Source organism: Nerophis ophidion, linkage group LG10 (genome assembly GCF_033978795.1).
Source record: "Nerophis ophidion isolate RoL-2023_Sa linkage group LG10, RoL_Noph_v1.0, whole genome shotgun sequence".
NCBI classification, from domain to species: domain Eukaryota; kingdom Metazoa; phylum Chordata; class Actinopteri; order Syngnathiformes; family Syngnathidae; genus Nerophis; species Nerophis ophidion.
This window is the reverse complement of record NC_084620.1, coordinates 23,475,103-23,502,460: the sequence shown is the minus strand read 5'-3', so window position 1 is coordinate 23,502,460 and position 27,358 is coordinate 23,475,103. Positions and strand designations below refer to the sequence as shown.

Genomic DNA, 27,358 nt, shown 5'->3' with positions numbered 1-27,358 from the left:
TAAATGTGTAAATGATTATTTTTATGGTGTTTGATAAACAAACGGTGAATAATCTAAATAATAATATATGTTTATTATTTTATAATCATTTTGTCACCATTTTGAAAACTGTACACTTTAATTATAACGTGTGTTTTGTGTCATATTGGTTTAAAATTAAAGATTGAAGAAAACAACCCAGAGTACACTGTTTGTCGCTTACAGGGTGCCGTAGTCAGTTGAGCTTTTGCGCACGCGTGGTTGCCCGTCAAGCAAAGGAACTCTGGGGTGTGTAGGGCACAGTCGATAGAAATTAAGGTTTTAAAAGAGACAAAGAAGAAAGTTGTAAAAGTCAACTAAGTAGAAGAGAGTGTTACAGGGAAGTAATGGACCAACTGGAGTGGTAAGATTGCAATAAAACTCAGAAATATCCGAAGAATTGCTTCTTAAACAGTCGCGGCTAAATGCTAGCATGCTGATAAAGGGGTCAGGTTACGGTACAATAAGTTGAGTAGTCAACACAGCAAGTCACCGAACGAGACTACAACAATAATTAAAAGGCACTGAGCGAATTATTTTTTAGCACTCATCTTATATACATGTGTAATGACATTGATTTGTGCGCGTGTTGATTTGGGATTTACAAACCCCGTTTCCATATGAGTTGGGAAATTGTGTTAGATGTAAATATAAACGGTATACAATGATTTGCTAATCATTTTCAACCCATATTCAGTTGAATGCACTACAAAGACAAGATATTTGATCTTAAAACTCATAAACATTTATTTGCAAATAATAATTAACTTAGAATTTCATGGCTGCAACGCTTGCCAAAGTAGATGGGAAAGGGCATGTTCACCACTGTGTTACATCACATATTCTTTTAACAACACTCAATAAACGTTTGGGAACTGAGGAAACTAATTGTTTAAGCTTTGAAAGTGGAATTCTTTACCATTCTTGCTTGATGTACAGCTTCAATCAATCAATCAATCAATGTTCATTTATATAGCCCTAAATCACTAGTGTCTCAAAGGGCTGCACAAACCACAACACAAACTATTACTTAAGTTGTTCAACAGTCAGGGGTCTTGTTGTCGTATTTTACGCTCCATAATGCGCCGCACATTTTTGATGGGAGCCATGTCTGGACTGCAGGCGCGCCAGGAACGTACCCGCACTCTTTTACTACGAAGCCAAGATGTTGTAACACGTGGCTTGGCTTTGTTTTGCTGAAATTAGCAGGGGCGTCCATGATAACGTTGCTCTGATGACAACATATGTTGCTCCAAAACCTGTATGGACCATTCAGCATTAATGATGCCTTCACAGATGTGTAAGTTACCCATGCCTTGGGCACTAATACATCCCCATATCATCACAGATGCTGGCTTTTCAACTTTGCGCCTATAACAATCCGCATGGTTATTTTCCTCTTGGTTCCGAAGGATACAACGTCCATGGTTTCCAATTATAATTTGAAATGTGGACTCGTCAGACCACAGAACGCTTTTCCACTTTGCATCAGTCCATCTTAGATGAGCTCGGGCCCAGCAAAGCCGGCGGCATTCCTTGTTGTTGTTGATAAATGGCTTTCGCTTTGCATAGTAGAGTTTTAACTTGCACTTACAGATGTAGCGACCAATTGTAGTTACTGACAGTGGTTTTATGAAGTGTTCCTGAGCCCATGTGGTGACATCCTTTACACACTGATGTCGTTTTTTGATGCAGTACCGCCTGAGGGATCAGAGGTCCATAATATCATCGCTTACGTGCAGTGATTTCTCCAGATTCTCTGAACCTTTTGATGATTTTACGGACTGTAGATGGTAAAATCACTTAATTCCTTGCAATAGCTCGTTGACAAATGTTGTTGTAAAACTGTTTGACAATTTGCTTACAAATTGGTGACTCTCACCCCATCCTTGTTTGTGAATTACTTAGCATTTCATGGAAGCTGTTTTTATACCCAATCATGGCACCCACCTGTTCCCAATTAGCTTGCACACCTGTGGGATTTCCAAAGAAATCTTTGATGAGTATTTCTCAACTTCATCAGTATTTATTGCCACCTTTCCCAACCTCTTTGTCACGTGTTGCTGGCATCAAATTCTAAAGTTAATGATTATTTGCAAAAAAAATGTTTATCAGTTTGAACATTAAATATGTTGTCTTTGTAGCATATTCAACTTAATATGGGTTGAAAATGATTTGCAAATCATTGAATGTGAGTGTGAATGTTGTCTGTCTATCTGTGTTGGCCCTGCGATGAGGTGGCAACTTGTCCAGGGTGTACCCCGCCTTCCGCCCGATTGTAGCTGAGATAGGCCCCAGCGCCCCCTGCGACCCCGAAAGGGAATAAGCGGTAGAAATGGATGGATGGATGGATGTATTCCGTTTATATTTACATCTAACACAATTTCCCAACCCATATGGAAACGGGGTTTGTACATCAGGCTATCTGGGACAAGGTGACAAGCGGTAGAAAATGGATGGATGGATCAGGGATATCCTGAACGCGACCCTGGGACTGGGAATGGTTTTTAAAATGTAAATGCACAAATTGTACAAAAGTGGCCCCAGACTTAATTTTTCATCTACGTGGTCCTTGCTGGAATTTTCTACACAATTGTACTTTGGGATATATATATATATATATATATATATATATATATATATATATATATATATATGATAACATAAGGGACCTTTGTTAATAGACTTGTATACTTAATCATTTTAGTGAAGAAAGGGAATGACGCAAATAATTGCATGACTATTTCCTTCCCGAAGATTACCACCATGTTAGGCATGATTACTTCTCCTTGATAAGTAACTATGTATATAATATAAATAATGGCACTACTTGGATTTCAGGCCTAACGAAGAGGTGGGACTGGAAGAGACGCAGTGTCACCATGACAACAGTGACAGGACCAATAACAATAATCGTGGCAAGGTGATTTTGCTATTGCGCACATGTCATACCGGTTTTGTCTCCCACCTGTTGCTTATCCGTCTTGTGTTCAGACGGTGAGTCCGGCTGCAGGAGAACACCCTCTTCAGTACAATTACACATTCTGGTACAGCAGAAGAACCCCGAGTCGTCCTGCAAGCTCACAAAGTTACGAGCAAAACATTCGACAGATTGGCACTGTGGCATCGGTACAAACATACACACATGCGTGCAAATAATATGCACCCCCGGGTCGTCATTGTTGTCAACTTGAACTTGTTGTGAGTGAAATCTGTTTGAAAGGTGTGACTAAAAGGCTTGTTTGTGGGTTCAGGTTGAACAGTTCTGGATGTTCTATAGTCATCTGGTCCATCCAGGGGACCTGAGTGGACATAGTGACTTCCACCTGTTTAAGGAGGGAATCAAGCCCATGTGGGAGGTAAGGACAGTTGCACGTTGTCTATCAAAACATATACTATATTATCAACATTTTCGTCCTTTAGGATGAGTGTAACCGCAGTGGGGGAAAGTGGATCATTCGACTTCGCAAAGGGTTAGCAAGCCGATTTTGGGAAAACATCATTTTGGCCATGTTGGGGGAGCAGTTCATGGTGGGGGACGAAATTTGTGGCGCTGTCGTGTCAATACGCTTCCAGGTATGGTTAACTATTGTGAAACACTACATTTAAATAGTTCTTGTCTAGGTACTCGCAGATGAATTATTTTGTATATTTTTGCAACTATTATACTCTTTTAGCATGTTTTAGTCTTACTGTTCAGTCTGTTTTACTGAGCTTGTATTGTTTGAATATTGGTTTGTACTGAAGTTCTTTATTATTAGCATACGCCACAAATAAAATACAGCGCTCCTAGAACTCACCATAAAAACCACTCCATCTCATAATCCTCTGAGTATGGAACAATCACTCTGTTTTAAGACAGCACAGCCTGTTGGTTTAATGTGCAAAATTGAATAGGTTTAGTTGCTCAGACAGTTTGTTTATACAAGTTTAGATTATGGTATGTCGTTTTGTAATGAGGAAAGACGTTACTGCTTCTTGTTTTAATGTTAGCATTTAAAATAGCAACCTGGCTCCAGTCCGTGAGTTTATCAAATATGCAGTATTCAGTCACAGTTTATTGATCATTTTAATTTAAGATGGTAATAGTAGCGGTCAGGAGTTTTATCACAATTAAAATTATTACTGTTTATCATTATATATCCCTACTTGTAGTATTGTCAAGTTCATCATTACCGCTAAGCAGCAAGAAACAACGGCAGCATAATTAGTTTACTTATAAAGCATTAAAATGTGCCCACAATGACTTCCTTTTCAGTGCAAAGTAATCTACAGTACATGAAAGCATGGCAGTATTAACCTGGATGTTACCACAGCAACTAACAAAATGCAACTTTTGTTTTACTTCTTACCCAACAGAAGAAAGATTTACACATCTACGAAAGCTCTATTGTCATTGTAGTCAAGACATACGAAAAAATTATCGGCTGCTCTGTTAGATAAAACTATCTTATGAAAACAGAAGAATCTAAATCTAATATGCAACAATTGAGGAAAACCATGTCAACAAACTGCCATGGGTTAAAAAATACTTCATTTTTACCATCCATTTTTCTACATTTATGGCCAAAGTCAGAGTGTAAATGTATTAATTTTGCTTTCATTTATGTCGACAACTGCTTGTATGCGGGCGCCAGTCAGCCGGTTGGTTGTCGACAGGAACTTGTTTTACTGTATCATAAATGCGTTAATCTTCATGAACTCTTAATGCAGATATACCCTAATCTGAGGTGAAAAAACTAAACAGAAATGTGTATCTGATTTCGCATGTGCGTCACCTTAGTCTTTGTCAACGGATAGGACATTTAGCTATTGTCATAAATACTGCATGTTAATATAAAATATCTGATACTTCTATTTATCAATAATAATAACTGTTGTAGTGACTCTTTGTTAGTGCTATTCACACTTCCAGTTAAAGTTCCACATAGTGATTGACTTAGGCTGAATTTAGTTTTTCTTTAATGGTTAAAATCAAAGTGGTCACATCAAATTGTTAAAACTTCACCTGAGCAGGACCTGTTCTTGATCAGTATCTGTTCACTGGTTCAATTGTTGTTGGCACAACATTCCATCAAGCGGACTGGTTGATACAAAATTACCGGTATGTTTCTATGTGTCAGGAGGACATTCTTTCCATCTGGAATCGGACGTCCAACGATCAAACGACAACGGCCAGAATTCGAGATACTTTAAGACGAGTCTTAAACCTTCCTACCAATACAATTATGGAGTACAAGACCCACAACGACAGCCTCAGGTATGAATTCCACAGTTAACCTACAGGCACAGCTTGTAGGTTTGATATGCACAATTGAATAGCTTAGTTGGTCAGACAGTAATGGGTTTATACATGTGTAGTTTATTTGGGAAAGACATTCATGTCTCTTTTTTTCATGTTGGCATTTAAGCTAGCGAGCTGGTGCCAGTCAGTACGTGAGTTTATCAAAGTGCAGTTATCAATTTTAGTTTATTTGAACTTGAAATGGTAAAACTAACCGTCAGGAGTTTTACTGCAATTAACAATATAACCGTTTATCGTTACATCTGTATATTTTTTACTGGTAGTTCACTCCAATTTCTACATTTCTGTTAAGTTACTTCTTTATAGAGCTAGATTAGAACGAACCAATGTATTTTTTTTCAAGCGGTTTAACGTGGTGTTGACATTTTCTAGCTTTTTCCAAATCGTGCATTGTAATTATTCACATGAAATAGCAATTTCTTCCTCATTCCTCTGCTACTAATAAATGCACATCATAATTCACAATAACTATCTATCTCAATTTTTATATCAGTATATAGGGCTGGGCGATATATTGATATAAACGATATATCGCAGGTTTGCGATATAGAAAATGACTATCGTAATATTCGATTATATATTCTCACACAGTTGCTTTTGGCTGCGTGCACTACATTACTGGCGTTTCTCACTCCTTCTAGTCTCCTCGCAGAGACATAAAACAAGCCCGCCTTGTTATATACGTCACATACTGTTGCGCGTCTAGCGTCATACGCTCTCGCCCAGAGCTAACGTTGGCATGGCTAGCATTAGCTGAGGCAGGTGGAGTTGCTTTTAGCTGCGGGCATTACACAACAGGCATTTCTTACTCCTCCTCGTATCTCATTCTCACAGAGACGGAAAACAAGCCCGCCTTCTCACATACGTCACATACTCTCGTGCGTCTAACGTCATACGCTCTCGCCGACCAGAGAGGTAGCAGCATGGCTAACGTTAGCTGAGGCAGGTTGAGCGGAGCGGAGCTTGTGACAATACAAGAGAGAGATGGTGTGAAACTGATCACAAATGGAGGAAGAACAATAAAGGCCCAAAATAAAGAGCAGGGGGTCCATCATCTGGCGGTGGTTGGCTTCAAGTGGGAAGATATTCAGCAGACAACATCAATATGCAAAGTATGCAGCAGAAGTGTTACTAGAAAAAAGTAGCAACACTATTAATTTGTTCTTTCATTTAAAAACTAACCTGTGAGAGAATGAAGAGTATTTAATTAATACAGTTTTGGTCAATTGACTTAGTTGTGATTTCCCTCTCTGCATGAAAGTTTAAAAGTAGCATATATTAATGCAGTATGAAGTAGAATGTTTTAATGTAGACACATATAATCATCATACTGCTGTGATTATATGCATCAAGTGTTCATTCAAGGCCAAGGCAAAATATTGTTATATATATCGTATACCGCAATATGGCATAAAAATATCGCGATGTTAATAAAAGCCAATATCGCCCAGCCCTATCAGTATACCATAATTACAATCGTTAAAAATGATTCGACCTCACACCAGCCTGTTGCATTAAACATAGCCCTTGAAAAAACTCAATTCAAGCCCCTCAAAGTATAACGGATCTCGTTTGATCCGACGCCCCTCGGATTGGTTGTTGACATAACTGAAACTAAAACTGACCATTGCTTTCACATTTAATGAATTAATTTTTCCAGATACATAAAGAGAATGGGAGATAATGAGGACTTTTCAACCAAAATCTGTCCTTCTGATAGGGATGTGTACAGAGTATCTGTATTTTTGGTATTGGTTCTAATGATGTCGGTCTGGCTGAACCTTTAAGATTCCGGACAAATAATAGAGCTATCAGTGTTTTGTTTTTTTAATCCAGCTGTTTTGTTGCAATTATGACACATTGCCACATTTATTTCAGCTGCCCTGCTATGCAAAAGAAAAATACATTTTGGAATAATCACAAATAAGGACCAACACCACAAAAACTTTTGTAACAAAAATATTTCCTCCTCAAAAGTCCCTAAATTTTTTTTGTACTTTTAATGTGAAAGCGCTTCAGGGATCGAGTCATCCACAGGCCAATATTAATCCACTCAAGAAAATTTGGATTATTATATCTTTAAGCGATCGAGCATTACAATTGCTCAGAGTCTTTTTATTTATATAGTACATACAACGCAGACATTGGTAGCTGTCAACACTTAATATGGCCTGCGGTCCATCACTCAAATAAGTCTGGGTGCAACATTAACACAAAAAAAAAATCTATTGTTAGAGAATGCATACTCACCTAACATGTTAATTGATTATATTTGATATATCATGTAAAATATGTGAGCTCTCCACATGAATGCTATACATAATTAATATTTCCAGTACAGTTGAATTGTAATTATGACAAAACACAGTAATGGATTTGTATGCTATTTACAAGATGATGACAGAACTACATTTCACCTTGAACTGCACACATAGTTGACTTGTTTAAGACATAAACAGCAGGGGTTGATAAAAGACTTCCCTGCTATGGGATGTTACATTATGTTGGTGGTGTAAAACCTCGTAGGCTACTACAAACGGTCGTAAAAATTTAATTTTTTCACATTTTTATTAATACCAATTACATATAGTACTAATACGAATACAGATTAATACCGATATCAATAAGGAATACCGATATTGGCATCGTTAGCGAAAAAAATCCAACCGTATTACATATCTACCTCCATATGATATTTTTAAATTCTTGTCCTAGCTGTTGCCCCAATTTCATGTTATGACTTGGCGAAAATCAACAATGTAACTTAACCTTTAACACATGTTCGAATCTGTCTTCTGGTGACTATCATTCTGAAAAAAAAAGTCAAAAAATAGGTGCATTTTGTTTGTTACTGTGGTAGAAATCAGGTTACAACTGTTGTGCTTTCATTTGAAGTTTGCTTTAAACTGTACAGAAAGTCACTGTGCACATTTTCACGCTGAACAATAATCGCTGCTTTGCGATAAAATGTGAACATTAACAGACCTTTTTTAATAAAAAATTAACCCTTTGAGCGCTTCAGTGTTGTAACGGCAAAAGCGGTTGAACTAGTCCGAACACAGTGGACCACAACTTCATAAGTGAATTTACATACGTATATACTGTAAGTTGTCGACATAAACAGGTGCAACTTTTCAAATGTGTTAGTTCATTGGAATACAAGTTGTGCTGCTCTTTTAATGTAACTAATTGTATGTTCTGTTTTTAGGGACAACTCCAGCTTTAGGAATACAAAAATTTCCCTCTGATGGTTGTGTCAGCTGACTTCATTCAGGATGCCATCAAACTGCTCCCTTCAGTTGTTTTTTTTCTGGATTCTGGAGTTACTGCTGTGTGTGTGTGTGTGTGTGTGTGTGTGTGTGTGTGTGTGTGTGTGTGTGTGTGTGTGTGTGTGCGCGCGCGCGTGTGTGCGTTCAATGGACCAATTAAACCCGGTTGACGTCATTAAACAGATTTTGTTAATTTTCCCATTGCTGATCAAAAAGAGGCAGAGACCTGGAGGTGATGTTCCATAGCATTATAAACTACTTTGAGCAACATGTAATGGCACTTTGTTAGCAGAGAAGCATCCAACTGGAACCAAACTTTCTGTCCTGGAGTCCCTCATGATTGGAGTTTTCCTTACGCCACAATAAGATACGGGTGATTGAGGTTCATTTTGGGGAAGACTGACGGTGTTAGAGAAACCTGTATGTGGTTGTTTGAGACTAGGGGTCTGCAAACTTTACTGTCAAAAGAAACATTTTTCCACCTCTTCCATGAATGAAAATAGCAATGAGCTACAAAACCTTAACACAACTTATAAACTTTTAAAAGTTTTCATCGTTTTCATTTTTTATTTTACAGGACAAGAAATTTGTCCAACTCTTGTTGTTTTTGTATTTTCATTTTTGGCAAGTATTCATTGTTGGCAAGCTGTTTTACTTGCCTTCCTTGTGCCTGAGGACTCAGTCGGAAGGGTTGTTATATAAGTAAACTTTGATTGATTGAAATTATAGGACTCTTTTTAAAAATGCAAACTGTTCTCACTCTTGTGTTTAAAAAAATCTGAGGGATCACAACATAGAGGCAGAAGAGCCACATGCGGCTTTAGAGCTGCGGTTTGCAGACCCCTGTTTTAGCGAAATGTCTTGCCAATGACTTTTAGCTGGTTGCTGACTTTTTATGTCCCACGTCTCCTGCTCTTCCCCTGTATCTGTTATCAATCATACATACATGTCTCATTGCTGTCTAGCAATTTGAAGAGGCTTGAGTGCCTGCCTCATGAAATTAACTTAAAAAAATAATGCACAAAGAATCTGAGGTCTGAGTCTTCTGTCAAATTATCCTATTGCCACATATTAGGGAAATACTTTAAATAGAAACATTTTCATAAACTTTTAACTATTCCCAGTTTGACACATTTATTGTCGTGTCTGATGGTTTATAGGGTGGACATACGGAAGGTCGATTTAACTGGTGACCCCGGGGCTAAATCCAGCCCGGAATTGACACCCTAGCGGCTCCTGAGTTCAGTGCAAAACTTTGGAAACAACCATTTTTGATGTAAAAACCCTTTGGTGCTCCTTTTGTAAAGAGAAGTGCAAGCCAGTGTAAACACATTGGCAAATCCCTACCTTGTTATTTTAACCTTGCTAGAAAACAACACTGGGGTCCAAACCTCTGATTTACAACTGAGGCGTTCCTGAAGGCACCCCTTTAAGTCTTCTCATTTTGGCAGATATAATTTTTTTCAGAATATGGTTTTTGTAACTAAGTGTTGCTGTTGCTTGTTTACTGCAGATACAGGCAGTAGTCATTTGTTCAAATTATTTAGTTGTGCATACACCGCTGGCAAAAAAAAAATGAAATCACCAGACTTGGAGTAGGTTTATTCAGTTCTTTAATTTTGTGGGGGAAAAAAGCAGCCAACAGACAGGGCACACACCTATAGTCATTTCAAATGGAAAAAAACACTAAAATAATAAAAAATAAATCCAAATATAAATTGAGGTAGGAACACATCCATTCTTGGATCAAGCAGAGTAACACAAATATGGAATCACTCAAATCTGAGGAAGCAATTATGGAATCACCCTGTAAATGTTCATTTCCAAAGATAATGCATGCGTCAGTTTAAATCTGCAGTTAAAAAATCAGTTCAACCCTTGTAGAGCTATTGCACTAGGTGGATTGACATGAATAATCGCTCCAACACGAAAGACTTCAATTGAGACAAAGGAGACGATAATCAAACTTTTTAAGAAGGTAAAACACGCAATGATGCGTAGGATTTTGATTGTTCACAGTCAGCTGTGTCTGAAGTCTGGACAAAGTGCAAACGACAAAGGAATGTTGTAAAAGATAAGCATACTGGTAGACCAAGGAAAACATCTATGTGTCAAGACAGAAAATTTAGAGCAATATGTCCTAAAAGCAACAAAATGCACAGCTAAACCAATGAAGAACAAATAGGCTGAACTGGAGTTACATTCTGTGACCCAACTGTAAGAAAAGTTCCAATGGGCTAAGAAAAAGTAATCGGGGACTAAAATGATTGGATACAAGTAATTCAGTGAGGAACCCCAAATCTACACTTGACAAGGTGTTGATGCTGGAATTTTTGTTGATGTTCCATTAAATATTATAAAGATGACTGCCTGAAGAAAACAAGCACATTTTCAGTAATTGATGATATGGGGCTGCATATCAGGTAATGGCACTGGGGAGATGGCTATCATAAAATATTTAATAAATGTTTACATTTACTTTTTGGACATTTTTCTTATTCTATCAACCGAAAAGATGATGGGGGATGATGGCATACTTTTTTCCAAGTTGATAATGCGTCTTGCCATAGAGCAAAAACTGTAATAACTTTTTCCTTGAAGAAAGACGCATAAGGTCAATGTCATGGCCTGCAAATAGTCCGGATCTCATTCCAATTGAAAATTTAAGAAAATGGTCCATGACCAGATCCCAACCTGCAAAGCTGATCTGACAACAGCAATCAGATAAAGTTGGAACAATCTTATTAGGAGTACTGTTTATCACTCGTTAATAAGTCCATGCCTCAGGGACTCTTAAGCTGTTATAGAAGCCAGAGTTGGTGCAACAACATACTAGTAGTCTTTTGTAGTGTTTTTTTTTTTTTTTTGCTTGTTTTTCATGTTTCCATAATTGTTTTTTGTCAGATTTGAGTTTATATTCAAGTCACTAAATATAAATGGTGGATTTGCACCTGGGGAAAGGTTGAGTGGCAACACTAAATTGGCCCTAGTGCGTGAATGTGAGTGTGAATGTTATCTGTCTATCTGTGTTGGCCCTGTTATGAAGGGCCGACTTCTCCAGGGTGTACCCCGCCTTCTCCCCGAATGCAGCTGAGATAAGCTCCAGCACCCTCGGGACCCTGAACTTGAAAAGCGGTAGGAAATGTATGGATGGATGGATTTTTGTTGTTGTCTTTTAGCATATTTCTTGAAGCCAGAAAGTTGCCAATTGAAATAACTATAATTTTGTGTCATGTCTGTTGTGTTTTTATACTCTACAAATTTAAACACCTGAATCAACATCCTCCCAGTCTGGTGAATCTGTTATTTTTGGCAGGGGAGGGGTTGTAGTAATCATTTGGTCATCATTCGGGCTGTTCAACCAGTGGTCTAAGTTTAGTTAAAAATTTTTTAGATAAGGACTACACACTTTTCTTTTGTAAAGCAGTTCTGTACAGCAGATATGGGCATCTACATGAACGAAATGATTTTCCTAAGTGGCTACACAGGACAAGAAGAAAACTGAGAAACTCATTTTTGCAGCAGATTCCCTAAAAACACAAGAGTGCTGCCATAATGATGATTTTTGACTATCATTTTGCAGAAGGTCCTTAAAAACTGCAAAGTGCTCATGTAACTGACAAAATAAATATATTACAATCAAATGTCTACTGTAGAGGACACTGGTACTCCAGAATATACAAAAAAATGACTAATAGTGAAGGGAGAAGTACGGCCTCCCGGTCCTTTGCATTTGATGTATCGTGTAATTTTTCCTAGTCATTTTGACTCAGCATCAAGAGAATGGGAACAACTTTGTATCTTCAAGGCCTTGTCTACTTGGGATAATCCACACTCTATTCCTGGCTTCAGACCAGCTGGGAGTGTGGATCTAATCCAGATCTGTTTTATTAGATCAGCTCTAAAAGTGAAACCCTGAAGTAGGATGTGGATCAAAGCTAAACTGGAATGTATGTGAATTGCTCCAGACTACCCTTGTGCTGAAAACATAACACGACAAAAAAATGATGTAATCATCACCAAAGAAACCTCCAAACATATCCAAATTCATCATTCAAAATAGAGACATCTTAATATTTGCATGCATAGACGCTTTGAACAAATGTGATTTTTAATGTCTGCCTGGGCTACCAGCTCACCCTGACTCTTACCACCCATCAACCTCTCATTAGATGTCAACTGACCAAACAGGATTAAAGTCAAAGCCTCTTTCTCTCGTTCCACCTGACTCAGCGTCAGTTTGTTGGTTTTCTGAACAAATGAAGCTCGAAGACCAAGGTAAATAATGCCCAGCTTTTACTGTGTCTTTTTTTGCATATATTGTACAGCTTGAATGTTAATGCACAAAATGTTGTAAACAGTCAGTAAGGATAGAATTATGATAGCTATTAGTGTTGGAAGTTAAAAATGTATTGAAGTGTTTTGTTATCAGTAAAATTATGACTCCTCACTATTCTCAAAGTTGTGTTTTTATTATACCTGTTTAAAAAGTATATCGGTAAGCAATGTAAGCATAGTTGTTTACATTGCTTACAAGTCTAGCAAAAAAAGCGCATTTTACTTGATGTGACTGAATGATTGAATATTATTACTTTGGCAGAATGGTAACATCTAGCTTAAAGAAGTAAGTTTGCTGCATTAATCAAGTTTTGGCTTCATATTTTGTGGCACTTTTGCCTTCTTTTGTTACTTCCATGAAAGCCCACTGCAAGAACCAGAGAAGTGGAGTAGAAGGAAGGTTTTTTTGTCAGTGTTTTTCAGAAAATTCAATGTTTTCATGTTGGAAGGCACAACGTGATCCAGTTGACAATCATTAGTGCTTGTGGTCGTGTGCTGGCAGCCTGAACGCTGAGTCGAGGTGTTTAATCCTGTAAAGCTGCCAAGTAAAAATAACCTTGAAACCTGGATGACACAGACACACAAAGACCCCTCTTATACGTATTATTTGATCTTTTGGACTGTTTCTATTTTGATTTACAGAGTGACAATGATCCTGCCCAGGTGGTTTCTGGGGGTGTGTTTGTGGCTGCTAAGCTTTGCAGGGGTTTGGACTGCTACCTTCAAGTTGGCTGTGATTGGTCCCTGGTCCTGTGATCCGATGTTCTCCATGGCGATGCCAAGTGCAGCAGCCAACTTGGCACTGGCAAGGTTACGGAGTGACAGCAGTCTGAGCAGAGGTTATTGGTATGATGTCAAACTACTGGATGAGGACTGTTCCACTTCCAAAGGTAAAGGGTGTCAATCAACTGAATTTCAAATGCTTGCCAACTGAGGATGTTGCTAGAAAGTTCTCCTTTCAGCTTTAGCAGAACTTGGAGACATGGAAGGTTATGGTCACATCTACATTGGACCCTTTAATCCCTCGCTTTGTCATGCTGCCTCTTTATTGGCTCAACACTGGGAGGTGGGGCTTGCCTCGCCCGGCTGCCTGGATGCCGACTGGCCAAACCTCTCGCCTATCACGCCACCAAGCAGAGTCCTGTTCAGTGTTCTCAGGTTCTTTCACTGGGCACATGTAGGCGTCATCTCAGGTAAGAAATGTCTCAATGGGTGTGGTCAGGTGATATGAATTTAATTAATGAGAGTTAGAGGTAGGTCCCCCGATACAACTTTTTCACTTCCGATAAGATACCAATAATGGCGCCATAAGTATTGGCCAATACGATATCAGCCAGAATCACACATACTCCTACTTTTTTTGTAGTGTGAACTGTTAGAAAAGGTTTGATCAAGTAAAATTACTGAGAGAACATTGGTAGGTATGAAAGACATAAACCTATTTATTATAAACTGTTTGGAATTGACTTAAAATTGTCTTTAATTTAAAGTGGAATTGTAATTATTTGTCTTTTGGCAACACCTTGTGGTTATTAAAATTCTTTAAGTTAAGCTAATGAAACAGTACAGTGAACGATGTGGACAAATTTGTTACTGGATACTTAACACTTCTGCCTTGGGAGTTTTTGTATTTATAATATGTAATATGCAACTAGAACTATTTAAAACATGTTTATATTGACAGATGTTGTGTTTTAGATCGCAATATTGTTCAATTAAGAAAATGTATTACATATACAGTTTGTGCACTACTGTGTGCCTATAGCAGTTGTGTGCTTAGATGTTGTGTAGCTGCTAGCGCCTAGTAGCATATAATCCATCATGTTTACGGTTTGTGAATGACTCCTGAAATATAAGAAAACGCCAACCATGTGTGCTTATTGGAGGATCTTTAAATATTAACTGGCTGTCCAGCTTTACACAAGGACTGCTTGTATCGGACCACTTAAATTGGGGATTTTAGAAGCAAACGGATATAATCTGATATTAGGTTTTTTTTGCTGATATCAGACCGATATCAATCGATACCAAGACTTGGGACAACCATAGTGTGGATGTTGTCAGCGTGGTTATGGTCATCAGTCACGGTGCTATTCAACTCAATTGAACATCGTTTATAGAGATCTAAAGACCGTAATTTAACTACCATAACCAAAGTCTTACAGTGCAGTCATACAGTAATGAAAACAAAGTGTACACGTCTCTCTGTATTCAAACAACACCAATACAGATGAGCATGGTTTAGTATGAAACAGTACTGACTAAATCAGATACTGTTACATCTTTGTTTCAAGAAAAAAATGGTTTGTTTCTGGTGAGTGAACTTAAAAAAAAAGAAACTTAAAAAAGATACCCACAGGTGTTACTTCCCTTGAAAAGGTTGAAAACCACTGATCTTCTTTAGGAGAGCGCTCAGCATTTTCTAAGGAACTACTGTAATAACACAAGTCAAATATTTGCCATCAAACAGAAGTCTTCTGCTGATTTCTAGGGATATACTGCTAAAAACGCTAATTTGATTTTCGATATATATATTTTAGGATAGCATTTTATTTTCCTTGCACTTAAAAAGTACAACAAATCGAAATTTTTAACAGACCTGTTCAAGTGCAGAGATGCATAGATCTCTCTTCCTTATCACTCTCGTCTCTGCAATTTCCTCCTCTGCCTTCCTTCTTTTCTTCTTTCTATCTCCTCCTACTCCGGTGCGGCTGCGCCAAACATCAAATAAATCTATTTAATAATGTCAAATACAAATAAGGCAACATGAGAAGTATCCCACACTTCTCTTTTGTAAAATAAAACTCTACAGCAGATATGGGCATCTACATTAACAATAAGATTTCCCTGAGTGGCTGGACAAGATAAAAAAAAAAAAAAAGAGCAGATTTACAGTATATTGTCCAGGGTGACAACAGAAACGCTAATGGGTTGCTACTAGGTCGGTGCCTCATAAAAGGTGGGAAAAGGTGACCACAAGGTGAGGAGGAGGAGTAAGAAAAAGGTTCTATTGGGTGGGAGATGGGGGCTCAATCTTGGGCCAGGAAAAAAAACAACTTGATAAGCACATGTTACGACATATCATTCAAGACTTGCAACGAAGGGTAAAGGGGCAGGCATCCGGCCCGAAGCTGATAGCCACTAGGGGAGCTGCTCCGTTTTCCGTCGTGAAGTAACGAAGGCTTGGGATGTGTTTGTGTGAGAGACAGAGCAAGCGGAAACAGATGTACAAACCTCGTTTCGATATGAGTTGGAAATTGTGTTAGATGTAAATACAAACGGAATACAATGATTTGCAAATCCTTCAAAGACAAGATATTTGATGTTCAAACTCATAAACTTTATTTGTTTTTTGGAAATAATAATTAACTTAGAATGTCATGACTGCAACATGTGCCAAAGGAGTTGGGAAAGGGCATGTTCACCACTGTGTTACATCACCTTTTCTTTTAACAACACTCAATAAACTTTTGGGAATTGAGTGAACTAAGTGTTGAAGTTTTGAATGTGGAATTATTTCCCATTCTTGTTTTATGTAGAGCTTCAGTTGTTCAACAGGCCAAGGTTCTCCGCTGTCGTATTTTACGCTTCATAATGCGCCACACATTTTCGATGGGAGACAGGTCTGGATTGCAAGCGGGCCAGGAAAGTACCCGCACTCTTTTTTTACAAAGCCACGCTGTTGTAACACGTGCTGAATGTGGCTTGGCATTGTCTTGCTGAAATAAGCTGGGGCGTCCATGAAAAAGACGGCGCTTAGATGGCAGAATATGTTGTTCCAAAAGCTGTATGTACCTTTCAGCATTAACTGTGCCTTCACAGATGTTTAAGTTACCCATACCTTGGGCACTAATGCACCTCCATACCATCACAGATGCTGGCTTTTGAACTTTGCGTTGATAACAGTCTGGATGGTTCGCTTCCCCTTTGGTCCGGATGACACGATGTTGAATATTTCCAAAAACAATATGAAATGTGGACTCGTCAGACCACAGAACATTTTTCCACTTTGCATCAGTCCATCTTAGATGATCTCGGGCCGGCAGCATTTCTGGACGTTGTTGATTAATGGCTTTCGCTTTGGATAGTAGAGCTTTAACTTGTACTTACAGATGTAGCGACAAACTGTATTTAGTGACATTGATTTTCTTAAGTGTTCCCTGAGCCCATGTGGTGATATCCTTTAGAGATTGATGTCGGTTTTTGATACAGTGCCGTCTCGTCTGAGGGATCGAAGGTCACGGTCATTCAATGTTGGTTTCCGGCCATGCCGCTCACGTGGAGTGATTTCTCCAGATTCTCTGAACCTTTTGATGATATTATGCACCGTAGATGTTGAAATCCCTAAATTTTTTGCAATTGCACTTTGAGAAACATTGTTCTCAAACTGTTTGACTATTTGCTCAAGCATTTGTGGACAGATGGGTGTACCTCGCCCCATCCTTTCCTGTGAAAGACTGAGCATTTTTTGGGAAACTACTTTTATACCCAATCATGGCACCCACCTGTTCCCAATTAGCCTGCACACCTGTGGGATGTTCCATATAAGTGTTTGATGAGCGTTCCTCAACTTTATCAGTATTTATTGCCACCTTTCCCAACTTCTTTGTCACGTGTTGCTGGCATCAAATTCTAAAGTTAATGATTATTTGCAAAAAAAAAAATGTTTATCAGTTTGAACATCAAATATGTTGTCTTTGTAGCATATTCAACTGAATATGGGTTGAAAATTATTTGCAAATCATTGTATTCCGTTTATATTTACATCTAACACAATTTACCAACTCATATAGAAACGGGGTTTGTAAATCTTTTGCTTTAATTGTCTATTTCTGGTCCTCACATTCATTATACTTTGCCAAAAAGAGCAGATGGGGTCTCCAAGATGTTGTATCGTTTGTGATTTAACCCAAAATGACAAAAGTCTGGGTGCACAGAGTTCTGCCCGCATACTCCAATCACTTGTGGCAGCTTTGTGGTACTTTGAACATCTGCCAACCGGGCAACACTTACTGCAATCAGCAGATGTCCTGTTATTGTGATTCTGAAGAGGGAGATATTTTCAACGTTCTCGACTGAAAGGGTGGCCAGGTACGCGGCACTCCGCTTCTCCCAAGAATCGTGTGTCCAAAAACAACTGTTCTAGCAGGACAGGCGGGTTCTCTCAAACACAAGATTCTGTCAATTTTATTGAGAGGACAGTTGATCAATTCCATTGTTTAGATTTTGGAGCGCCGTGCAAAAAAAGCTAATAGTAAGTTAAGATTAGATAAAACAAAAAAGCGAGCACTAGAGATAAGGAGAGGAAAGGGGAAAGCGTCTTGCTTTGATGAGTACCCGAGAGAAATGTTGCTTGTTCCTAAGTTTGTAACTGAACCAGATGGCCAGTCTAATGTCATTTATGCGCCACAAGTTGAATAATCCTGGTGTTACATATGGAAAGTAACCTGTCCAATGTCTTGTATTGGAAGATGTGCAAATAAAATCAATTATTTCTATTTCCCACACAAATTAGCCCCGGCCGACATTTGGAGGAGCACCGGACAAGAAGTGGCCTCTGCACTCAGAGCTCTTGGCTTACCTGTTGGTCCGGTTCTTACCATGGAAACCAAGAACCAAGACGGACCACAGCAAGCACTCGAGGCAATCAGACAGGCAGACAAGGTCAAAGGTCAGTGTTTCTGGTGTAATAATACCAGGCTTCATTTGAATCGCATAATTCTAGCACTGAAAGTTTGGATTTGTAAATTCCATCCATCTTCTTCCGCTTATCCGAGGTCGGGTCGCGGGGGCAACAGCCTAAGCAGGGAAACCCAGACTTCCCTCTCCCCAGCCACTTTGTCTAGCTCTTCCCGGGGGATCCCGAGGCGTTCCCAGGCCAGCCGGGAGACATAGTCTTCCCAACGTGTCCTGGGTCTTCCCCGTGGCCTCGTACCGGTTGGACATGCCCTAAACACCTTCCTAGGGAGGCGTTCGGGTGGCATCTTGACCAGATGCCCGAACCACCTCATCTGGCTCCTCTAGATGTGAAGGAGCAGCGGCTTTACTTTGAGTTCCTCCCGGATGGCAGATCTTCTCACCCTATCTCTAAGGGAGAGGCCCGCCACTCGGCGGAGGAAACTCATTTCGGCCGCTTGTACCCCTGATCTTATCCTTTCGGTCATGACCCAAAGCTCATGACCATAGGTGAGGATGGGAACGTAGATCGACCGGTAAATTGAGAGCTTTGCCTTCCGGCTCAGCTCCTTCTTCACCACAACGGATCGGTACAATGTCCGCATTACTGAAGACGCCGCACCGATCCGCCTGTCGATCTCACAATCCACTCTTCCCTCACTCGTGAACTTGGATTTGTAAATTGTTTGGAATAATTCTTCATAAACAGGCACTACTTGACTTAGGAACACTCTGGCATACGAACAGACTGCTGTGTTTGTCATTATCTTGGTCTTCTGTCAAAATGTCGTTCTGCGCTAAAAAATATAGATAGAAACATGATAACATCCAAAAGACAAAATCCAGATTTAGGAACAATTCAAAATGCAAACATGAACATTTGGAACATACAGTAACTGGTTAGTAAGCAGGGCCGCGTCTTTATTTCAAGTTTAATATTTGAGAAGTGCCCTGAAGTTGCTGTTTTTTTTCTCCAATTTACAGTGGTGATATTGTGCATGAGCTCTGTTCTTATTGGCGGGGAGGATCAGAAAAAGCTCCTTTTGGCAGCTCTGGACATGGGGATGGTATCAGATGGTTACATCTTTATTCCATACGACGCCCTGCTCTATGCTCTGCCCTACCAGGTAACTGACGGGAGGGGTGGTTTTGGCACTTTCTCTTGGTGGTATCAAGTATGTGTATATGACGAACAATGCTCTGCAGTTTCAATTATTAGCAATTTGTTTTGTCATTTCCTGCCTTTTTGGGACAAAAACAACTCACAATTAGGAATGGGAGATGTGGCCTGAAATCTACTATGTATACTGTAATGTACTGTATATTGCAGTCTCTTGCGATAAATATATATTTTTAGCATGCACTGTAAATGATAATGAACAGTTTCAAAATGAGTTAAAAGGCACCTAATTTAGCTGATTATTTGTGTAGTAACATAATGCGTTATTTCCAGTTGTATTATTTTCTCATCACATTTATTAATCTACTTGCTAATATTCCCTTAATAGCTGGTTACTTTTTGTTATAACATGGCTCTATCTGCTCTTATGTTAAAATGCAATCAGCACTATAGCACAATACATTGGTTTTGGATGATACTACACATTTGGGTATCTATCTGATACACCAAGTAGTTACAGGGTTAGTGTTGGTCATAACAAGTTTATAATTAAAATGTTCAAGATCAGTGAATGCTTAAGTTTTTAATCACAATAATAATTCGACAGAACGACAAGATGGCAATGCAACAATTAAAATTTAATGAATTAATGGTTACCTTATTTACTATTGTTAGGTATGAAATGTATTACACCATCAATAATGCAACACAGTCAAACATAAGCAAATATTCCTCATTAATTATTTTCTGTGTTTGGGAACAAAAACAACAAAAAATATCGATTTTGAGATAATGAAATATTAAACTAAACACTGTAATATCGACCATCGATTCATACTATGCTTGGTATTTTTACTGTAAATATTTGATGCAATCATCAAATTTGCGGGACACACCTAGAATGTGTCATCAACATGCAATATCATGACACAACGATAGTTAAAAAAAACTCTATTAATTGGTAAAATTCATATAATATATATTTTCTATCATCTGTATTACAAAACCTGAAGTTCAAGTTATGCAATTAATCACAATTACTGCCACGGACTTTCAATTCACTTCTAATGAAGTCGACTTCTCTTAATCTGCTGATGCCATTGATATTACATTTGCTTAACAAAGACGCATTGACAAGCTGCTTCTGCCTGTGCCCTAATGCTCGCCTGCTAGTGTCAGGTCTATGAAGTGTTTTTGTGTTACTTTTCCCCATTGATTCACCAGGGGCCCGGAAATCAAAATTAGCTATTGACTTTAAGATCACATATTTACATATCAAATGTTCATTGATATGTATTGTCCGTTTCAAATTAAGAAAATATCAAAACTCATAATTATCATTTTAATCAAATAACTTATAAGCATTTTAATATTCAAACAGACTCATATTCTTGGTGTCTTGTGTTACCTGAACTGTTTTATTTTTATTTCTTCCTTCCACAAGGACACAGTGTTTCCCCAGCTGACCAATAGCACCCAACTTCGCTATGCCTACAGCTCCGTTATGACCGTCACCATGGCGTCTGATCAGAATTTCTATCAAGCTTTTCGTCGCGCTCAAATGAACCGAGAGATCCGATCTGTGGTGGCAGCGACACAGGTAAAAACACACAACAAACTATAAAAACAAAAACGTACATTTAGCATATGTACTTAAAAATGTATCAGCATTGAATGAAGATAAGCCTCAATACCATTATCATTTGATACTCCAGTTTCCTTCCACAGTCCAAAAAAATGCATTGTTATCGTGTACATAAATTGGACATATGGTGAATATACTGAATGTGTGAATGCAGTGTGTCCAAACTTTTCCTGCCAATGACTTAAAAACCAAAGCTGTCTGGGAACTTTTTCAGATTTTTTATTTTGTAAAAATGACTGAAATCAATCCTATAAACAATACCAGGAGTACTTCAACTTCCAAGCTTAATTGTTCTGTGACAGAGCCCTTAACCATAAACACCTATATGTCAAATCAATGTCTTTAACCGAAATTAATTGAAATCAATTTAATTTGTGAAAAGGCCCCCAAAACAGCACCATTTTGTAATGTAACATGCTTTTAAAAATAAATAAAATTTTAGGTAATAATTATTGTGTGAAAACCAATACAGTAGAATGTACTACCAAAAAAAGCCGAAGAAGTACCTTAGAGGGACCGTGGCTCGGTTGGTAGAGCGGCCGTGCCAGCTACTTGAGGCTTCCTGGTTCAGCACTTTACAGGTTTCACTATGTAAAGCAGGGGTCTCAAACTCATTTTACTTGGGGGCCACTGGATGCAGAAACTGGGTGAGGCTGGGCCGCAAGAAAAGATTTCTTAAAAAATCTAACATGCACTTTTTAATGAATTCACCTTCCATGAATGGCTTTCCCGCCCTAGCAACATACTTGCCAATCCTCACAATTTTTCCGGGAGACTCCTGAATTTCAGTGTACCTCCCAACAATCTACTGGTGCAACCATTTTTCCGAATTTTTCCAAATTTTCACCCGGCCGACATTATTAAGGGCTGCCGTGACTGCACTGCCTTTAACGTCCTCTACAACAGTGGTTCTCAACCTTTTTTCAGTGATGTACCCCATGTGAAAATTTTTTTAATTCAAGTACCCCCTAATCAGAGCAAAGCATTTTTGGTTGAAAAAAAGTGATACAGAAGTAAAATACAGCACTATGTCATCAGTTTCTGATTTATTAAATTGTATAACAGTGCAAAATATTGCTCATTTGTAGTGGTCTTACTTGAACTATTTGGAAAAAAAGATATAAAAATAACAAAAAAGTTGTTGAAAAATAAACAAGTGATTCAATTCTAAATAAAGATTTCTACACATAGAAGTAATCATCAACTTAAAGTGCCCTCTTTAGGGATTGTAATAGATATCCATCTGGATTCATCAACTTCGTTCTAAACATTTCTTCACAAAAAAAGAAATCTTTAACATTAATATTTATGGAACATGTCCACAAAAAGTCTAGCTGTCAACACTGAATGTTGGATTGTTGTATTATTTTTCCACAGTTTATGTACTTACATTCATTCTTCATTGAAGTATTATTCAATAAACATATGTATAAAGGATTTATGAATTGCTGCTGTTTTTTAGAATGTTTTTAATAAATCTCACTTGTCCATACCTTCATACCTTCAAGTTCCTCCAGGAGTCCGCGCACCCCCAATTGAAGACTACTGCTCCACTACATGTCATTGCGCACGCTTTTATATCACACAACCAATGTGCCGGCTCTGTATCATGTTGTGTGAGACTTGTGCAGAACAACGTCTGTGGCTGCAAGACGTACTTCTTCAACAGCCATACAGGTCACACTGAGGGTGCAGTATAAACAACTTTAACACTGTTACAAATATGCGCTACACTGTGAACCACAGCAAACAAGAATGACAAACCATTTTTGGAAGCATTTCCGCATCCTAACACAACTGAAACACAAGAGAACAAATACCCAGAACACCTTGCAGGGCTACAATATACAACACCTCAACCGACGCAAGTAAGAGGGGTGGGGGTTGGTGGTTGCAGGGGTGTGTATATTGTAGCCCGGAAGAGTTAGGTCTGCATGGGATTCTGGGTAATTGTTCTGATGTGTTTGTTGTATTACGATGCGAATGTTCTCCCAAAATGTGTTTGTCATTCTTGTTTGGTGTGGGTTCACAGTCTGGCACATATTTGTAACAGTGTTAAAAAAATGTTTGCAGCCACCCTTAGTGTGACGTGTGTAGTTGTTGATCAAATATATCTTGCAATAACACACGTGCGTCTCACATGGCCAGATGCAACATATAACTGGGCTTGCACGCTGTCAGTTTAAGATTTAGGGGGCGCTAAAGTGCCATTATTGCACTCCCTGAATATTGTTGATCTGGTAAAAATTGACAGGGGCTTCGAGAGAATTGGTGCCCTGAAATTTAGGGGTCTCCCGGGAAAATTGGGGACGTTGGCAAGCTTGACCTATCAAGCGCCGTTCATATTGAACTCTGGTGCCGCACCAACATTAAATTGTCATATCAAAGCGCGGGCCGCATAATAACGTCTCGTGGGCCGCAATTGGCCCGCGGGCCGCATGTTTGAGACCCCTAATGTAAAGTGCTTTGAGTCACTAGAGAAAAGCGCTATATAGATATAATTAACTTAAATTTTCTGACAAAGTATCAGTCAACCTCACTTTCTGATTTCTGTTAGTTAAACATAAACTACAAACAATCTCAAGATATTACTTCAGTAGGAAATACTAAATGTGTAAAGTGTATTAAAAATGCATCAAACAGACCTTTAATGAAGTGATCACTGCAAACTTGTGCGTTCTTCGACTCTGCTCCCTTGGACTGTAGTGCGTGCCACTTCATCCACGTCATTTCCTAAAATGTTGCAATCTTCCGCCCTTTTTGATTTCCTTTCGAGGAACTCTGAGGAACTCTTAAGACACGTTTATCCTTTCCCGATTTGAATGGTTCGTATAGCCAAAAACACCGCATTAGGAATGTAAAAAAAAAAAAAAAATATATATATATATATATATATATATATATTTTTTTAGATTAATCGCGATTCTCATTTGTGACGATTCCTGGTCGATTAAAAAAAAAAAAAAAAAAAAAAAAGATTATTTTTTTCAATCTGACCTGTACAGCCACTCAGGCAAATCATATTGTTGGTGTAGATTATAGAAAAAGTATAAATATTGAATTGAGAATTGCATCGTTATCGCAAGAATCGAATCAAGTCGCGTGGTGCTTAAATATTCACAGCCCTAGCAAGCATATAGGTATTTTTTTCTTTGAGAAAGGCTAAATGGTGTCTTAGTACCCAGTGAGAGCACATGCTGCTTGACCACAAGACATAATGTCGGACAAGAACCGGACGTGACGTCATTTAAAACTGAGCAATAAGCATGTTCCATACTGCTAGTGAAGTACCATAACTGAAAAGCAAATAAATAAAAATTGAAAAATATTGTACGTGATGGCATGAGATTTGTCATAAGCCAATATTTGAAAGTTAAGCAAATAAATAAAAATTGAAAAATATTGTACGTGATGGCATGAGATTTGTCATAAGCCAATATTTGAAAGTTAGGCTAGAGTGAAGATATACGGAACTCAAAATTGGTATTCTGTAAACAACCAGTTTCCAATGGGTCTGTGAACAGGTGTCTCCGCTATTTGGGACCATCTTTAACATGGTTTACTACGTTGCCAAAGCTGTAGAGGAGCGCCGTGAGGCAGGCGGAGGAGGCTGGGTGACAGGCGATCAATTGGTCCAATCAGATGGAGGCTTTAGCTTCCAGGGATTTAACCAGGTTAGTAATAATTCAAAGTCCAAATGCAAACTTTTAGCATAAAAAACATGTTGTTTGTTGGTTAACCAAATCATTTGACAAAACCTTTTGTTCTTTGATTTTTGACTTTGAAAATTATATAAGTCCATAAATCATATTGCATGAGGAAATCTGTCAGATGACAATCAGTAATGTTAAAGATGACAAACTACGAGAAAAAGTGTATGAACATTGTAACGTTGGTAAAGAACTATTTGCTGTGACTGCCACCAGGTGTTGCATGGCGGTAAAGATGGCAGTGGTTTACAGGCCAGATATGTGGTGCTGGACTGTGATGGTGATCAACTGGTGCCAACACACACGCTCGCCCCAACGCACACTGCAGGCGGTTCTATCAGCAGCCTGAAACCGCTGAGTCATTCGTTCGTCTTCCCAGGAGGAAAACCCCAGAGTTCCAGTTCCTGTTGGTTCAATCCTGATGAGCCTTGCAGAGGTGGTGTGCTCCCTTTTTCTGATCTAGTCCAGGGGTCCCCACCCTTTTTTGCACCATGGACCGGTTTAATGTAGGCTTATTTTCACGGAACGGCCTCCCACATGTGGTAGATAAATTAAGCAAAACTAAGTGCATGAAAAATACGACTCACCATAACGGGAGCATTAGTGGGAGCATTGGCCATTTTCACTTTTGCAAAAAAGCTCTCCAAAGGATTAGTTTTTTACTCATTTTCGCTAGCCTTATTTTTTGGCTAACATATCGGATACGTTATACTAAATACTGTATGTCATCGTCAAGGACGAGCGCCGAGATATAGTAAAATAAGTTACATTTGTCATTAGTTCCAATACATTTATATTTATATTTTAAAAGTTAGCTAGTTATATTTTGTGCAATATTTCATACAAAGATACTTATATATACTTTTCCATGCGTAAACACATCTGTTGATGCTATCTACTTGTACAATAGGACCATGTGCAATAATTCCATCAGTGTAATTTACTAAGCCAAGGGAGATGTGCATTTGCTTCCTTCAGGACACTTATTATATGCAACTAATTAGCACACTTGCACTTCAGTAACTCTCCATTATACACTTTAACTCATATGATGATTTTATTCTCGATCTGTACTGAGCTGAGGTCATGCAGCAACCTACTGTTTTATATGAGTCTTCATGTTATTTATTGATATTTATTTTCGAAAGGACCCTCACAGCTTTTGCTGCCTGCTTTGTTTAATATTATTCTCCCACTTTGATCGATTTTCTTATGCAGTTAACATTCCTTCATCATGTTCATGGCGAAAAAGTTGATCATTTTGAGGTCTCGAACACTAAATTTCAAAATTGACTCTCTATGACCTTCTTGAAAAATTCACGTAATGTCACGAAAATTGCTGGAGACGTCTATAATGACAAGACGCACACAAAAGTCTCAACAACCCTTATATGAAAACAAACAGGAAGTCTGCCAGTCTGGTTTCCGTTGGTCATTTTTAGGCCAAAAAAAGGGTTTGTAAATATACACTTACAATTAGTGCACCAACCACAAAAACCTCCCTTTTTCATGACAAAAACGTCCCTTTTTCATGAAAAAAAAAAAAAAAAAAGGACACCACTCCCCCCCACCCTGGCCGTGGGACAAATTATTAAGCGTTGACCGGTCCGCGGATACAAAAAGGTTGGGGACCACTGCATTAATGTATTCCTACTAGGGGGACTTTGACTGAATGAGACACATTTAAAATGTGAGATTCTAAACCGATGCGTGATGATAAATTGCGAAGGACTATTGCCTACAACAGTTGTTCTCAACCTTTTTCAGTGATGTACCCCCAGTGAAAATTTTTTTCATTCAAGTACCCCCTAATCAGAGCAAATCATTTTTGGTTGAAAAAAAGAGATAAAGAAGTAAAATACAGCACTATAATAAATTGTATAACAGTGCAAAATATTTCTCATTTGTAGCGGTCTTTCTTGAACTAATTGGAAAAAAAGATATAAAAATAACTAAAAACTTGTTGAAAAATAAACAAGTGATTCAATTATAAATAAAGATTTCTACACATAGAAGTAATCATCAACTTTTACAGTGCCCTCTTTGCGGATTGTAATCGAGATCCATCTGGATTCATGAACTTGATTATGAACATTTCTTCACAAAAAAATACATCTTTAACATCAATATTTATGGAACATGTCCACAAAAAATCTAGCTGTCAACACTGAATGTTGCATTGTTGCATTTCTTTTCACAGTTTATGAGCTTACATTCATATTTTGTTGAAGTTTCCATATGAGTTGGGAAATTGTGTTAGATGTAAATATAAACTGA

General features: G+C 38.4%; 2 protein-coding genes across 2 annotated transcripts in view; both read left to right on the top strand.

Moving 5' to 3' along the window:
- Positions 1–215: 215 nt before the first annotated feature.
- eif4e2rs1 (eukaryotic translation initiation factor 4E family member 2 related sequence 1) lies at positions 216–9,620 on the top strand. The gene is made up of 7 exons (XM_061912886.1): positions 216–382; positions 2,860–2,941; positions 3,013–3,147; positions 3,273–3,377; positions 3,442–3,594; positions 5,142–5,278; positions 8,532–9,620. The coding sequence occupies exons 1-7, from the start codon at positions 366–368 to the stop codon at positions 8,569–8,571; spliced, it is 669 nt and encodes a 222-aa protein (XP_061768870.1). The 5' UTR covers positions 216–365; the 3' UTR covers positions 8,572–9,620.
- A 156-nt stretch (positions 9,621–9,776) lies between these two features.
- The window catches only part of LOC133560404 (retinal guanylyl cyclase 2-like), a 40,898-nt gene continuing 23,316 nt past the window's right edge, over positions 9,777–27,358 (top strand). The window contains exons 1-8 of the mRNA XM_061912880.1: positions 9,777–12,870; positions 13,573–13,820; positions 13,893–14,123; positions 18,446–18,601; positions 19,591–19,733; positions 21,171–21,326; positions 24,896–25,045; positions 25,298–25,517. Coding sequence (XP_061768864.1) covers positions 13,580–13,820; positions 13,893–14,123; positions 18,446–18,601; positions 19,591–19,733; positions 21,171–21,326; positions 24,896–25,045; positions 25,298–25,517 — 1,297 coding nt within the window. The 5' untranslated portion in view covers positions 9,777–12,870; positions 13,573–13,579. The remainder of the gene's footprint in view (positions 12,871–13,572; positions 13,821–13,892; positions 14,124–18,445; positions 18,602–19,590; positions 19,734–21,170; positions 21,327–24,895; positions 25,046–25,297; positions 25,518–27,358) is intronic.

Coding starts and splice junctions, on each gene's coding strand:
- eif4e2rs1 (XM_061912886.1), top strand. Junction 2,942..3,012: donor ATAACAATAATCGTGGCAAG/GTGATTTTGCTA, acceptor TCTTGTGTTCAG/ACGGTGAGTCCGGCTGCAGG. Junction 3,378..3,441: donor GAATCAAGCCCATGTGGGAG/GTAAGGACAGTT, acceptor TTCGTCCTTTAG/GATGAGTGTAACCGCAGTGG.